The sequence below is a fragment of the Arachis hypogaea genome, chromosome 20, assembly GCF_003086295.3.
Source record: "Arachis hypogaea cultivar Tifrunner chromosome 20, arahy.Tifrunner.gnm2.J5K5, whole genome shotgun sequence".
In the NCBI taxonomy this organism is placed as follows: domain Eukaryota; kingdom Viridiplantae; phylum Streptophyta; class Magnoliopsida; order Fabales; family Fabaceae; genus Arachis; species Arachis hypogaea.
In genome coordinates this window covers 129870171-129883935 of record NC_092055.1, presented here as the reverse complement: position 1 = coordinate 129883935, position 13765 = coordinate 129870171, and the positions used below count along the sequence as shown (strand labels likewise).

General features: G+C 37.1%; 2 protein-coding genes across 2 annotated transcripts; one reads left to right on the top strand and one right to left on the bottom strand.

Moving 5' to 3' along the window:
- Window positions 1-661: 661 nt before the first annotated feature.
- On the top strand, window positions 662-4440 carry LOC112782592 (uncharacterized). Its single transcript, XM_025825059.3, has 4 exons — window positions 662-908; window positions 1353-2598; window positions 2780-3195; window positions 3626-4440. Exons 2-4 carry the CDS (start codon window positions 1719-1721, stop codon window positions 4367-4369), a joined length of 2040 nt encoding a protein of 679 aa, XP_025680844.1. The 5' UTR covers window positions 662-908; window positions 1353-1718; the 3' UTR covers window positions 4370-4440.
- Window positions 4441-4580: 140 nt separating this feature from the next.
- On the bottom strand, window positions 4581-7200 carry LOC112782594 (uncharacterized). The gene is made up of 5 exons (XM_025825060.3): window positions 6984-7200; window positions 6446-6588; window positions 6267-6335; window positions 6057-6163; window positions 4581-5649 (listed from the first exon to the last, which is right to left on the bottom strand). Exons 2-5 carry the CDS (start codon window positions 6585-6587, stop codon window positions 4873-4875), a joined length of 1095 nt encoding a protein of 364 aa, XP_025680845.1. The 5' UTR covers window position 6588; window positions 6984-7200; the 3' UTR covers window positions 4581-4872.
- Window positions 7201-13765: the final 6565 nt, after the last annotated feature.

Sequence of the window (13765 nt, the reverse complement as noted above, 5' to 3'; positions counted from 1 at the left end):
TTTGTCAATAGCAGAGCTGCAGAGGGTTTACGTTTTGGTGCAAAACTGCAAATTTTTTTATTCTCATATTAAAAGTAAAGTATATATTTAAATAGATATTAAGAAATTTTGTATTAGATGTTTTTGTCTTAAAAAAAATATTATATCAAAATTCTTAAACTTTATAAAATTAGGACATATAAATCTTCACCTTAGTTAAATTTATCGTTTTTATTTGAACAAATAAATTTTTAAAATTGTGATGAAAAAACCTATATATTATAAAGTTAAAAAACATCTATATGATAAAATTTTGTTGGAGATGAAAACGCACAATACAAAATTTCTTAAGACCTATTTGAGTATATACCAAAAAACCTTATCTTATAAGAATTAATAATTTTTAATTTCTTTTAATGAAAGACTAAAAAAGAATTAAGAATGAACGTTATCACTCCAAAATTATTTATCTAAACCTGAAATTTTCTAAATAAATATTTGTTATTATTTTTATTTTATTAGTTTTAAAAATCTAAACTAAAAATAATAATAAACCTATAATAATAATAATATAAGAGATAATTAACAAAATAAAAGAAAAACACTAACTTACACTCCAAACATTTAAGAATTTCTCAACAAATTTTGTCACTATAAAATCCACGAACACGACAATGTGGATGAGACTTGAGAATCAGTGGCCCTATAAAATTCAGAAGAAAGAAAACAAAACAGCATTGAAATATCTCTCTGCACCAAAACAAATGAGAAAAAAAGAATTTATTTCATTTTCGTTACATATATTTTAATTTTAATTATTTATTTGAGAATTGAGGGCGTTTTTCTGTTACTACCGGTTCCGTTCTGTGGAGATGATGCTGTTGAAGGTCTCATTCAACGGATTCCATTTCTCAATTCTCAATTCTCAGGTATCACCATCATTTCGTTTCGCAACACCCCCACCCATTTTTCAAACATTCATTATTTGTTTCCTCCAATGCAAGAAAATTAACAAGAAGCCATGTTCCTTTCTTGTTATTCTAATTTTTATTTTTCGAAATGCTGCGACTTGGGAGCATTTGCTTCGATTATTTTGGCCAAATGAGTTTTTTTTAATAATATATATGTTTTTTTTGTAATAAATGAACGGGTTTTTGCACTGAAATAAGCTACTTTTACATGGATATATAGCTTATAGTTTCTTGCAATTTTTTTTAAATTGAATGATTGGTTTTCAATTTTTCATCAGGCTTGCTTTTCAATTTTTTTTTCTGCTTTTGAAGTTGATAGAAGCATCTGAATTCAACTTTTGAATTCTTGATGTTGCTTCTCTATGGTGACCATAACCTGTTTGATTTTTTTTTTTGGCCCAGTAATTTTGTATTGGTTCTCCTTGCTTCAAGTTGGGAATAGTTTCTTATGATTAGAGTAGGATTGGAATAGGGACTCAATGAAAAACACTATGGTTAGAATTGGGAGGAGAAACTGGAGGAATGCATCTTTGGTGAATCAAGGATTGTGGTTTTGTTTTCTTGGGTATGGTTTCAAGCTCTTCATTCTTTAGCTTCTCATTCTCAGAAAAGAAGCTTTTTCCCCCAATTCATGGAAAGTTCTTCCTTCTTTGGCTTGTTAGTGCTGATCATTGAGAGAATTAGGAAAATCTGTATTGTCGAAGAGTTTGGATAGTAGTGCCTTTATTTTTGCTTTGCTGAGGTACTGGGGACTGGGGAGTGAGCCGAATGGACTTTTGGTTTGTTGCGGCTGCTGCTGGAGCTGGCTATCTAGCTAAATATTGGAATAGCATATCAAAGAATGGTAATGATTTGTGTCGATTGTTGTCAGAGGATTCGTATCTTAAGAATCCTGAGTCCCAAACCTGTACTTTTCCTTTTGCCAAATTAGCTCGAAGAGATAGATTTGGCAAAGATGTTTTTATGGATAGAAGGGCCACAGATGTGAACTCGTTGGATCAGTTTTTTACAACAGAAGTAGCTTCTGACAGAGGGCTTGATGGTGAAAAACTAAACTGTGATCGGAATTTGCTATCGATATCCAACTTACATGTTTTGTTTTCACCAAATGGTCACTTTAAGGATGTTGAAGATGGAAATGAAGAAACCTTAAATTTTGGCGAAAATCATGGTTTCTTGCCTCCTGATTCTTCTGCTGAAGGGGTGGGCGTCCCTAATGCTTTCAGAAATAAAACCTCACTTAGGGCAAAACTTTTATCTGGGAAAATTGCTAGACCTTTGAATTCCATAGAGAGTTGTTTCATGGCTCAGCTATACAAAGAACACGAAGAAATGGAAAAGTATGTTGTATGTTCTCCTTCATCACCATATAGATACACACGGCCGTTTCTTGTAAGTGATGGAAGCCGAATAATTAGCAGAGGGAATGATATTTCTTTCAGTCCATCAATTGGAAGCAAGGAATACAAGCTGCATGAAGAAGCTTGCCAAGTAAAAGATGAAAATGTTTATGGGGTCCCCTCCTTACAAGAAGTTGGATCTTTGGATGATGCCAAGAAGATAAAATTTAATGCAGCTGGTGAGCGAAATCAAAGATTGAGCTCATCCAACAATGCATTCAGGGAAAAATACATCCATACACAACATGGTATAGTTAATACTTGATAGTTCTTGACTTACGAAAGTGTTATTTGCATAAGCGATTGGAAATGTTGACCTTTTAATGATTTATGTTATTATTTTTATGGGTGGATATCATGCCTCCATTACTTGATTTTCATTTGTTTTACTTTGATAACTAAATTTCTTGGCACATTCATAATCATCAGATGCAATATTTCTCTTCAGTCTTGGGGTTTCTTTTGGGATCCTAACCTCTGTCATGGCAAATAAACGAGAAATGGAAGAGTTAAGAGAATTGGTGAATCAGACAGATAACTTGATTCAAGACCTACAAGAAGAACTTGAGATGAAAGATTCAATGACCGTGAAGGAGTTGCATAATGAAAATTACGGTTCGCGAGATACTTTTGATCATTCGTGCTACAGAAAGGAGCTGACTGGATTATCCCCTGGAAAGCGTAACTCTCCAAGAATGGAGTGTGGAGAATCATGTGCTCAGATGGAAGAAGATGGTTTAGAATCCATGAGCAAAATTGAAGCTGAGCTCGAAGCTGAACTTGAGAGGTTGGGGCTGGAAATGAATGCATCTAGTCTAGAAAGTAAAATGTCTGAACTTGTTGAGGCAAGTATAAATGTCTATAAATGTTTATCTTTACATTTTCCTTATTACATGATCCTACATGCACAAAATGTTGTATGGGATTGTATCTTTGTGCCATGCCTGCCATGTCTTTGCGTGTGTTCTATCTGAGTTAACTGCTACAATTTGTTTTTCTCTTTATGTATGAAATGACAGAATAACCTATACATGTAACAATTTATTTCCTGGCCAAAAATCTTGGGTAAATAAATCCATTTTAGCTCCCTTCGCGAAGTTTTATATGCCGTGTTTTGCTTGAATTGGATGTTAATCTTTAACTTGAAACTCATGCTGGTTTCAATTATCCCCCAAAAGTTTTCCTCTGCAATCTGTATTCCATTATTCTCTTTGGTTGATGTTTACTTTCTCTTAATTGGGTCCATGAGTGTTAATGGTGCACAAATTCTTGCAGCTTGACCCCAATTTCGTAGCAGATTTGGCTCAAGGTGAGTTGCGAGCTGACTTGTTCAAGGAGAAAGAATTTGTCCACACAAAGTCAGACGATGATGCCGGTGATATTACACCTCTTCCTGGGGAGTATGCAGTTTCACCTCATGAACTGACTCTGCGCTTACACGAAGTTGCAGAATCTCGGCTTGAGGAACGAGTTAAGGAGCTCGAGATTGCCCTCGAAAATAGCCAGAGGACAGTGCGGTTTATGGAATTAGAGCATGAGGGTTCTTCAAAAAGAGCACAGTCATCCTCTAATGGAGGAAACATGCTGACTTATGAAGCCTGTGACCCTATGGTCCAGCCCCTAATTCTCAATTTATCAGGTGAAGCTCTGGATGCTTACAATGAAGCGTATGAGGAACTGATAAATATAGGTGATTGTGAAGAAAATTCACCAATAGACATCCATCATAATGACCACGAAGATGGTTCACCTTCACATGATTTACACGCATCAGGGTTTCAACACTCTGATGCACATGATTCTGGAAATTGTTCTGCCATTGACAATGGCAAGCTTGCAATACTGGAAGAACAAAGCTCTAGTATTTATGATTTAGATGTCACTGAAGATGAAAGTTGTAGTTATGATGAGTTGGAAACACAATTGATAAGGCAAATAGTTGAAAGGACCAAGAAAGGTTCTTCTGTTTTTGAAGATGCACAAAAGACATTGTATTGTATGGATGAAGATGAATATTGATATGAAATAGAACATAGGAATGTAAGAATAGTAAGCTATTACATCTATTTAACACACAATATCTTCCGCTATTTTAACCTCATTTTAACATCATGTCATATTTCCATTAAATAAACCCCATACCAGATTTCTTTGCCTGAAAAAGTAGCTATAACCATTACTACCTCGATGGGTTCTCTTGGCCAATTAATTACTGCAAATACAAGAAAAATAAGTAATAATTTTGTGCATAGTGACTTGTAATTGATACTGTCTTGATAAAATTGTGATGTCTTTAAATATAGCTAAATAAATTTGCCTTTGATATACTTTCCTAGACCCTTCATTGACGCAAAATGTTTGAATACCTGCTTGTCTTTTTTTTAACGCCAAATTTGCCCCTAATAAATTTTCAATCAAATACTTAGGACCCAATAGAAAAACCACCAAGCAACAAAAATTGAAATTTTAGCAGAGGGTTATGAAACAGAGCACTAGAAACCTAAGCACTCTTTAAATTCAAATCAAGCCCGTTTTGCATAAGCACCGGATTCCTCATAGTTACCCTTGAAATTTGATTCCATGGAGCCTCCAAAATCATCCACAGTAGTTCCTTGATCGTTATTGCATTCATTAGTGCTACCATGTCCCGTTGCTCCATATCCACTGGCAAAACTGCTGCCAGAACCCACACCACCACTGCCATACCCGGCCATGGCACTTCCATTGTATTGACTACTGGGGAAACTGTTTCCACCACCACCAGCAGCGTTGGCATAGTTATCACTGTTAGGAAATCCAGCAGAAGTGTTGTAATTATTGCTCCTGTCAAATCCAGAAGCCGGGACATAGCCACCATAGCCTCCACCACTAGCAGCAGCATTACCATAAGTACCAATATCATTTCCTCCACCATAACCTCCGCTACTCTCACTGTTGTAAGTGTTTCCACTTGGGAAGCTACTGTCATTTGCATGCTTCATCCCATTTCCACTGTAATTGCTACCAGCTGTTCCAGTTCCAAAACTGTTATCAGCAGCATAGTTATCGCCAGAGACACTGCCTGCAAAATTACCACCTGATCCATAGCTGTCTCCGCCATATCCACTGCTTCCGTTACCATAACCTCCAGCAACATTGGCACCATATGCACCACCATAGCTGCCACCACCACCTAAACTGGCACCATATGGAGAGTTACCATAGGGAGCATTGTCAAAAGAGCCACCGAAACCACCACCTTGAAATCCACGAGGTCTTTCGCTTGCAAAATTTACCTTAACTCGGCGACCATGTAGATCCTGAAAAAGTCCTTACAGTCATTGGGTATTATTGATGTTGGGCATCATATTTGCAAAATTAGAAAATCATGAAGTGTCGATGTAGCACCGGAAAATATAAACTACAAGATACAAAGCATCACTGGAAGAAGATGTCTTGCTAGGATCAAAGATAAGTTGTTGAGAAATTTACACATAAAACACAAGAAGTAGAAGTGTTCTACATCCCTGAAACTGACACACATGAAATATCTATGGCACAAATTCAAAAAATAATGTTTAAAAAAATTACCTACATATAATTACACAAAATTTGCTTGACAAGTATAGCATCCATACTTCAACAGATTTAAACACGAAACTATGTAGCTCCAGAAATGTATCAATGACATGATTACTAACACCATAGAAGCAGCAAATCTGCATACCTGCCCATCTAAGGCCTGAATGGCACTTGACGCCTCCTCAACCGAACTGTAAGTAATAAACCCAAATCCTCTGGATCTGCCAGAATCACGGTCCACAATTATCCTTGCTACAAAAATCACAAGATAAAACAGCAATTAACATTGAATCACTAACTTGAAACTAATCCCAAACCAACAAAAAAATAGCAATAAGAGAATCCAACTATTTACCATCAACAACATCACCATATTTCCCAAAAACCTCCCTCAAACTTTGCTCATCAGTGGAATACGAAACACCTGCAATGGATAAACACAACCATGTTCATTGCATAATTGTTATTATCAACTAAAGGTGAAAAAGTATGCCAGTTCATGGATGCAACTCAGGTAATCCTACAACGGCGCACCTCCTATAAACAGCTTTGTACTTGGAGCATTTGACATGCACCGTACAGACCGGAAAACAGACGGGATTTCACATAAATCCGAACTGATCTTCCTACTTGTCACTTGCCTTAGTATATTTCCAGCTCTACTGAGGAAAGCCATTCTGCAGCCAGAAGGAAAATCAGAAATTGTAATCACTGAAGCTACATTATGTAAATCACATTACTCAAAAAATGCACCATTGAATCCATCCCACATAAACCAGAGTAACAAATTCATCAAACAATGAATCAGTACAAAAGGTTTTCCATTTAACCTAACATTCAGCTTATTCTTTACCCAAACAAGCAAACATATTTCACAGAAACCGTTAATTAACCTCCACCTAACAAAAATATGAAAAATTGGACCATTCTAACCTAAATTTCGTCTGATTTTGGTTCAGGCGTAAAGAAGTGTTCTTATATATCAAGATCACCAATTCACCACAAAATAATCATAAATAAATAGCAAAAGGAATCAACAGAAGAGAGAAAAAGAAAAGAAAGATTAACTCACGTTCCTTTCCTGGCTGTGGTGGATTCTCTTGTGCTGAAGAGTGGCGAGGTGAGTTCTAAAACCCTAAAAGAGGGGTTTAGAAAAGGAAGGGTTTACGGGTTTCACGTAAATTGTATGTACGGAAAAGAGGTCTACCTGTAGACCTTGACGGCTACCAACCATTGATTCCTAACGGCTACATCATAGCCGTTGAAGGGAAAATGGAAAATGAATTCTCTCTTTTTTATGGAGTATGTACTCAAATAAATTTCCAAAAATTCTCAAACAAACATTTTCATTTCCAATTAAATTTTATTACATTTGAGGTTCTCAAATTTTATTAACGTAACTAATACGAATAGGTTCCTCTGGTAATAATTTTAGGACCTCAAATACAATAAAATTTAAATAAATGATCAAATTTATTCTTGAAATATTACTCATTTTTTAAATTAGTTTTTAAAAGAATTTTTTAATCAAATTCGTCATGAGTTGGTCACATTAATTCTTTCGTCACTTTTATTACTCATGCCTCATGGCATTAAAGTTTGCTGATATGACACTTTAAGTAATGTCACAACAACCATGGAACAATCCTAATTAGGTATTAACATGATAAATTTATGAAATTAGACCAAATCAATTCTAATTTAAAAGATTTCAATATCTCAAAAGTCTTGTTCAATTTGGAGTTGATTTAACCTAATTGCATAAACTTAACATGTAAATAATCAATTAGAATACCTAAGAGTATATTACAATTAATATAGTGTCACTTAACATGTCACATCAATAACAAAAATGACAAAAGAACTAATATAACTAATTTAAAATTTTTACAAAATAAATTTGATTAAAAAATTTTTTAAAAATTAATTTAAAAAATAAATAATCTTTTAAAATAAATTTAACCATTTACTCAACAAAATTTAGTTAAAAACAAAAGTGTCCAGTACAATTTTTTAATAACCTATTTCAGTATATTTTATTTTATTTTATTTTAAGTGATGTTTTAAGTTTTCCTCATTCCCTGTACGCTCTTGAAAATGGAGGAATATCTTGTGCGATAATTTTAATTATCAGGTTAAACTTTTATTCTATTTATTTTGTGGTAAGGCATGCATCAATATATGAGGTTGATTAATTTAGATATGTCTTACGTGTGTGTTATGTATTGATATAAATGATGGAGGTGTTATATATGGATGTGAGACAGTTTTTGGCTGATGGTGCAAGAAATCGGACCATTTGAATTTTGTTAAAAAAATTGGGTTACCAAATTGAATGGTCCGAGTTGTGAGGACGAAAAAATTTGAATTTTACGGTTAACTAATCGGACCGTCCGATTAGTTTTTTTTTTTTGTAAAAGGAAAACGGACCCTCCGATTAGAGTTTTTTATTATTTTTTATTTTTTATAAAATAAAAACGGACCGTTCGTGTTTTTCTCTCCAACTTCTTCGGTCCGAGTTGTGCTCCCCTGACACCACATGCAGGTGAAGCTTCTATGCTCTCCATAACGCTGCAACACACCATCCTCTCCTTCATATTAAAAATAAAAAGCGAATATATGATTCATAACTAAACTAACAACATAGTATGTATACACTTAAAAAATTAGTTATTTATATAAAATATATATTAACAATAAATAAAATAATATATATTTATACATAAATACATAATAATTAATTTAATGTGATTAATTTTTATATAAATAATATTAGAAAATTAATAATTTTTTAATTAGAATTATATTTTGTTATTTTTTATTATAGTTTATGAATTTATTTAGTAAAAATTTAACAAAAATATCTAAATTAATTTATTATTAACTAATATTATTAGATAAATAAAGAGTGATATTTATGTAAATTTCAGATTATATTAAAGGTGATATGACCGTTATACGTTATAGCTCAGCAGGTCTATTCATAACCGACGTATTAAACGTCACCGATCTTATGCCATTAAATGATTTTGGTCGGTTACGATAAAATAATCAATTCAGGAGAAAACGGCCGATTATCGTCTCCGAGTTATAAAAGAGAACAATCCGAGTTGAAAAGGTAGATCATTGTTCCAAACTAAAAACTCTCCATATAATTCTCATTAACTGACTTGAGCGTCGGAGTGCTTTTTGCAGGTGCTCCCCCTCTTGTTTCACTTGGTGGTCGAGACACATCGTGGTTCATTTACAAGGTCGTACAACCCCTTCTTCCGAACGAGATATAACTCGGCCACAACCAGGCAGGAACATTTGGCGCCCACCGTGGGGCCGATGGTTTAGAAAATTTTCCTTACAGGTCCCAAATACCCTAACATCTGTGAATGGCTGATGCACCTCCCCCCACGCCGTCCGAGCTACTTCGGATGGTAACTGAGCTTCAGCAGGCAAATCAACGCATGGCAGAGGCAAATCAACGTATGGCGGAGGAGAATCAAAGAATGCAGCAACAAATTCGGCAAATAGCCAACGCCCGACTTGAGCACAACGACAACCGTCATGGAGGAAACGCCAATGACGAACATCAATCTCAACCGACCCACGTTTCGGAGACCCCCTAGGATGATGATGGAAGGAATCCTCAAAACAATGAAGCCTTGCCGGAAGACGAGGAAGAAGAGCCTGACAACTCGGCAGGACCTTTCACAGCTGATATCATGAATTTTCAACTGCCTCGGCAATTTACATTGCCCACGACTTTAACTCCGTATGACGGCTTAGGAGACCCAAAGCAGCATATAAAAAAATTTCGATCTATCATGATCGTTAACGGTGCATCCGACCCTATTTTATGTCGTTGTTTTCCCTCCTTTTTAGATGGTCCTGCACTTGACTGGTTTTGCTCTTTGCCTGCAAATTCAATTTCACGTTTCCAAGAGTTAGCAAAGCAATTTGAAGATCATTTTGCGGCGTCAGCAATATATTTGCATGATTCCGACTACCTGACGACTGTAAAACAAGGTCCTCAGGAAAGCCTGAAGGACTACATCACCCGTTTTACAAAGATAGCCATGCGCATTCCCGACCTTCATCCCGAAGTACATCTTCATGCCATCAAAAGTGGCCTTCGACCAGGGAAATTTCAAGAAGCCATCGCAGTAGCCAAGCCGAAGACTTTAGCCGAGTTTAGAGAAAAGGCAAAAGGACAAATAGACATCGAAGAGCTTCGCCAAGCTCGCAAAGTGGAAAGGTCGGCAGCTATCAAGGAAGACGATAAGCCTCGGGACAATAAGAAGACTTTCAGACCGACTCCTCGCTATGAGACGTACACTCAGTTTAACGCGAAGAGAGATGATATTATTAAAGAAATTTTGAATTCCAAGTTGATTAAACCTCCTCGTAAAGCTGGCAGTTATCCCGAGCCGAAGAATATAGACAAATCCAAGTATTGCACATTCCATCAGAAGTATGGTCACACAACCGACGAATGTGTGATCGCTAAAGACCTTCTGGAGCGTTTAGCAAGACAAGGACATCTTAATAAATTTATCTCAGGTCATATGCAGAAAAGATCCGTTCCCACTTCAAATCCACCCCCTGCAGGACCATCATCATCATCATCAGAAGACAAAGAAAAGGCCCCTGCTCAACCTAGGGGCATAATCAATTGCATCTCGGGAGGTTATGCCGGAGGTGGAAAAACAAGTTCTGCAAGAAAGCGGACATACAGGGCCATGTTGGCACTGGCAGATACCTCCAACAATCCTCAGCCAGTGCAGGAGATTCCGGAGATGACATTCTGCCCGACCGACTTTAATTGCAAAGATACTAATCTGGATGACCCTGTTGTCATCTCTCTACAGCTGGGCGACTTAATAGTTCGGAAAGTGCTGCTAGACCCAGGCAGCAGTGCTGATGTGTTATTTTTTACTACATTTGAAAAAATGAAATTAAGTACTAATATTTTGCAACCATCTGTAGGTGATTTGGTCGGTTTTTCCGGGGAACGCGTTCCAGTGATGGGTTCAGTGTGGTTACAAACCACACTCGGTGAGCAGCCTCTATCTAAAACACATGACATCCAGTATCTTGTTGTTGACTGTTTCAGCCCCTATAACCTCATCTTAGGAAGACCTTTTTTAAATAGATTTACTGCAATTGTATCCACTGTTCATCTCTGTGTCAAGTTTCCTGTGCAGGAAAATATCATGGCCACCGTCCATGGTGACTTGCAAGAAGCTCGGTATTGTTATAATACAAGCCTAAAACCTATCAAGAGGAGTTGCGAGCGACGTATAAACTCCATCAATGCCGAACAACCAATACTAGCCGAGCTTGACCCTAGAGCCGACTTTCAAGATCGCCCTCTGCCAAACGAAGAGCTAACAAAGCTTATGTTAATTGATGACCCAATGAAATTCACTTTTATAGGAACCTCCGTAAAAGACAAAGAAAGGGAGAAGCTCATCCGTTTTTTGCAGGAGAACGCCGATCTTTTTGCTTGGACATCTGGAGACATGCCAGGCATTGATCCATCTATTATTACTCATAAACTGGCAATAAGCCCGGCAACCCGACCAATATCTCAAAAAAAGAGAAATCTCGGAACTGAGAAAAGACTCGCGTCCATGGCTGAAGCCAAGAAGCTCATCGATGCAAACTTCATCCGAGAAATCAGGTTTACAACTTGGCTGGCCAACGTCGTCATGGTAAAGAAAAATAATGGTAAATGGCGCATGTGCGTCGACTTTACTGATTTAAATAAAGCATGTCCTAAAGATGCCTACCCTTTACCTTCTATTGATACTCTAGTAGATAACTCTTGTGGTTATGGCACCTTGAGTTTCATGGACGCATACTCTGGTTATAACCAGATCCTTATGCACCCATCAGACCAAGAAAAAACGGCCTTCATTACTGAATATGGTAATTATTGCTATAATGTCATGCCTTTTGGCTTAAAGAATGCAGGTGCAACATACCAGAGACTAATGAACAAGGTCTTCGACCAACATATAGGCCGAAATATTGAGGTGTATGTCGATGATATGGTCGCCAAGACAAAGGTCGGCCACTCCCATACTGAGGATCTTGCTGAAATATTTGGCCAAATCCGAGCTTATAACATGAGGCTCAATCCGGAAAAATGTGCCTTTGGTGTTAAGGGAGGAAAATTCCTCGGCTTCATACTTACTAGCCGAGGAATTGAAGCAAATCCTGAAAAATGTCAGGCAATCCTTGATATGAATAGTCCCACAAACATTAAAGAGGTTCAGCGATTAACAGGGCCGTTGGCAGCACTATCCAGATTTCTACCATGCTTAGCGTCCAAGTCCTTCAGCTTTTTTCGATGTTTACGGAAAAATACAACTTTCCAATGGGATGAAAACTGTGAAATGGCATTTAAGAGTTTAAAGCAATTTCTTTCTAAACCACCTGTTTTGCAAAAACCTAACATCGGTGAACCATTATATTTGTATTTGTCGGTTACTGATATAGCAGTTAGCTCTGTTCTTGTTGCAGAAAAAGAGAGAACACAACAGCCAGTTTATTTTGTAAGCAAATCATTGCAGAATGCCGAGCTTCGCTATCCGAGGTTAGAAAAGCTCGCCTACGCACTTGTTTTTTCTGCAAGACGGCTCCGCCCCTACTTTCAAAGCCATACAATTTATGTCAAAACTTCTCAACCCTTACGCCAAATACTCGCCAAGCCCGAGCTTGCGGGGAGATTGATAAAGTGGTCCATTGAACTTTCCGAATTTGATATTCAATACCAACCTAGAGGATCTGTCAAATCACAATATCTAGCCGACTTTATCGTCGAGTTCACAGGACCAAGTCCGAACATAGAGGATGCGAATTGGGTGTTATTTGTTGATGGGGCCTCTAACCCCCATGGATCTGGAGCAGGGATACTTTTGGAAAATGCTGAAGGAGTTGTTATTGAACACTCTCTACGATTTTCATTCAAAGCTAGCAATAATCAAGCCGAATATGAAGCTCTGCTCGCTGGGCTCAGGTCAGCAATAGAACTACATGTTGTTAATTTACAAGTTTATTGTGATTCTCTGTTAGTTGTTCAACAAGTAAACCAAAGTTTTCAAACCAAAGATCCAGTTTTATCCAAATATGTAGTCATTGTTAAAAACCTCATGGATCGTTTTTCAAAAATTGAAATTCATCATATAGCAAGAGATCAAAATCATAGGGCAGATATATTATCTAAGCTAGCTTCCACTCAGTCACACACTGCCTCACTACTACAATCCACTCTTCATGAGCCGAGCATAAATATCATTAGCATTTTTCATATAGACAACGAAGCTAGTTGGCAAAAGCCGTACATTCAGTACCTTAAAAGTGGAGAACTCCCACAACAGATGGAAGATATAAAAAAGTTCAAACGAAAAGCATCTTTCTTTACATTGCTGAATAACCAATTGTATAGGCGAGGTTACTCTCGACCATTATTGAAATGCTTAGACAGGACAGAGGCCGACCTAGCCTTAGCCGAGGTTCATGAAGGCATTTGCGGAATACATTCAGGAGCCAGAAGTCTAGCACAAAAGATTCTTCGTGCTGGTTTTTATTGGCCGACCATATGGGAGGACAGTCGGCAAAAGGTCCGAACCTGCGACCACTGCCAGAGACATGCCCCGATCATTAACATTCCCGCCGAGGATTTACATCAGTCAACGGTAAGCTGGCCATTTAATCATTGGGGAATGGATATCCTAGGACCCTTTCCCACAGCCCCTAGACAGGTAAAATACTTGGTTGTCGCAATTGATTACTTTTCTAAATGGATTGAGGCTCAACCTCTAGCTAGGATTACATCAGTTCAAATGATATCATTTG

What these genes read in the sequence shown, in the direction of transcription:
- LOC112782592 (XM_025825059.3), top strand. Translation starts at nt 1,719, where the DNA reads ATGGACTTTTGGTTTGTTGCGGCTGCTGCTGGAGCTGGCTATCTAGCT. An exon ending in ATACATCCATACACAACATG is followed by an intron (nt 2,599 to 2,779) that starts GTATAGTTAATA and finishes CATAATCATCAG; the next exon opens with ATGCAATATTTCTCTTCAGT. An exon ending in AAATGTCTGAACTTGTTGAG is followed by an intron (nt 3,196 to 3,625) that starts GCAAGTATAAAT and finishes AAATTCTTGCAG; the next exon opens with CTTGACCCCAATTTCGTAGC.
- LOC112782594 (XM_025825060.3), bottom strand. Translation starts at nt 6,587, where the DNA reads ATGGCTTTCCTCAGTAGAGCTGGAAATATACTAAGGCAAGTGACAAGT. An exon ending in ATATGGTGATGTTGTTGATG is followed by an intron (nt 6,164 to 6,266) that starts GTAAATAGTTGG and finishes TGATTTTTGTAG; the next exon opens with CAAGGATAATTGTGGACCGT. An exon ending in TTCAGGCCTTAGATGGGCAG is followed by an intron (nt 5,650 to 6,056) that starts GTATGCAGATTT and finishes GGACTTTTTCAG; the next exon opens with GATCTACATGGTCGCCGAGT.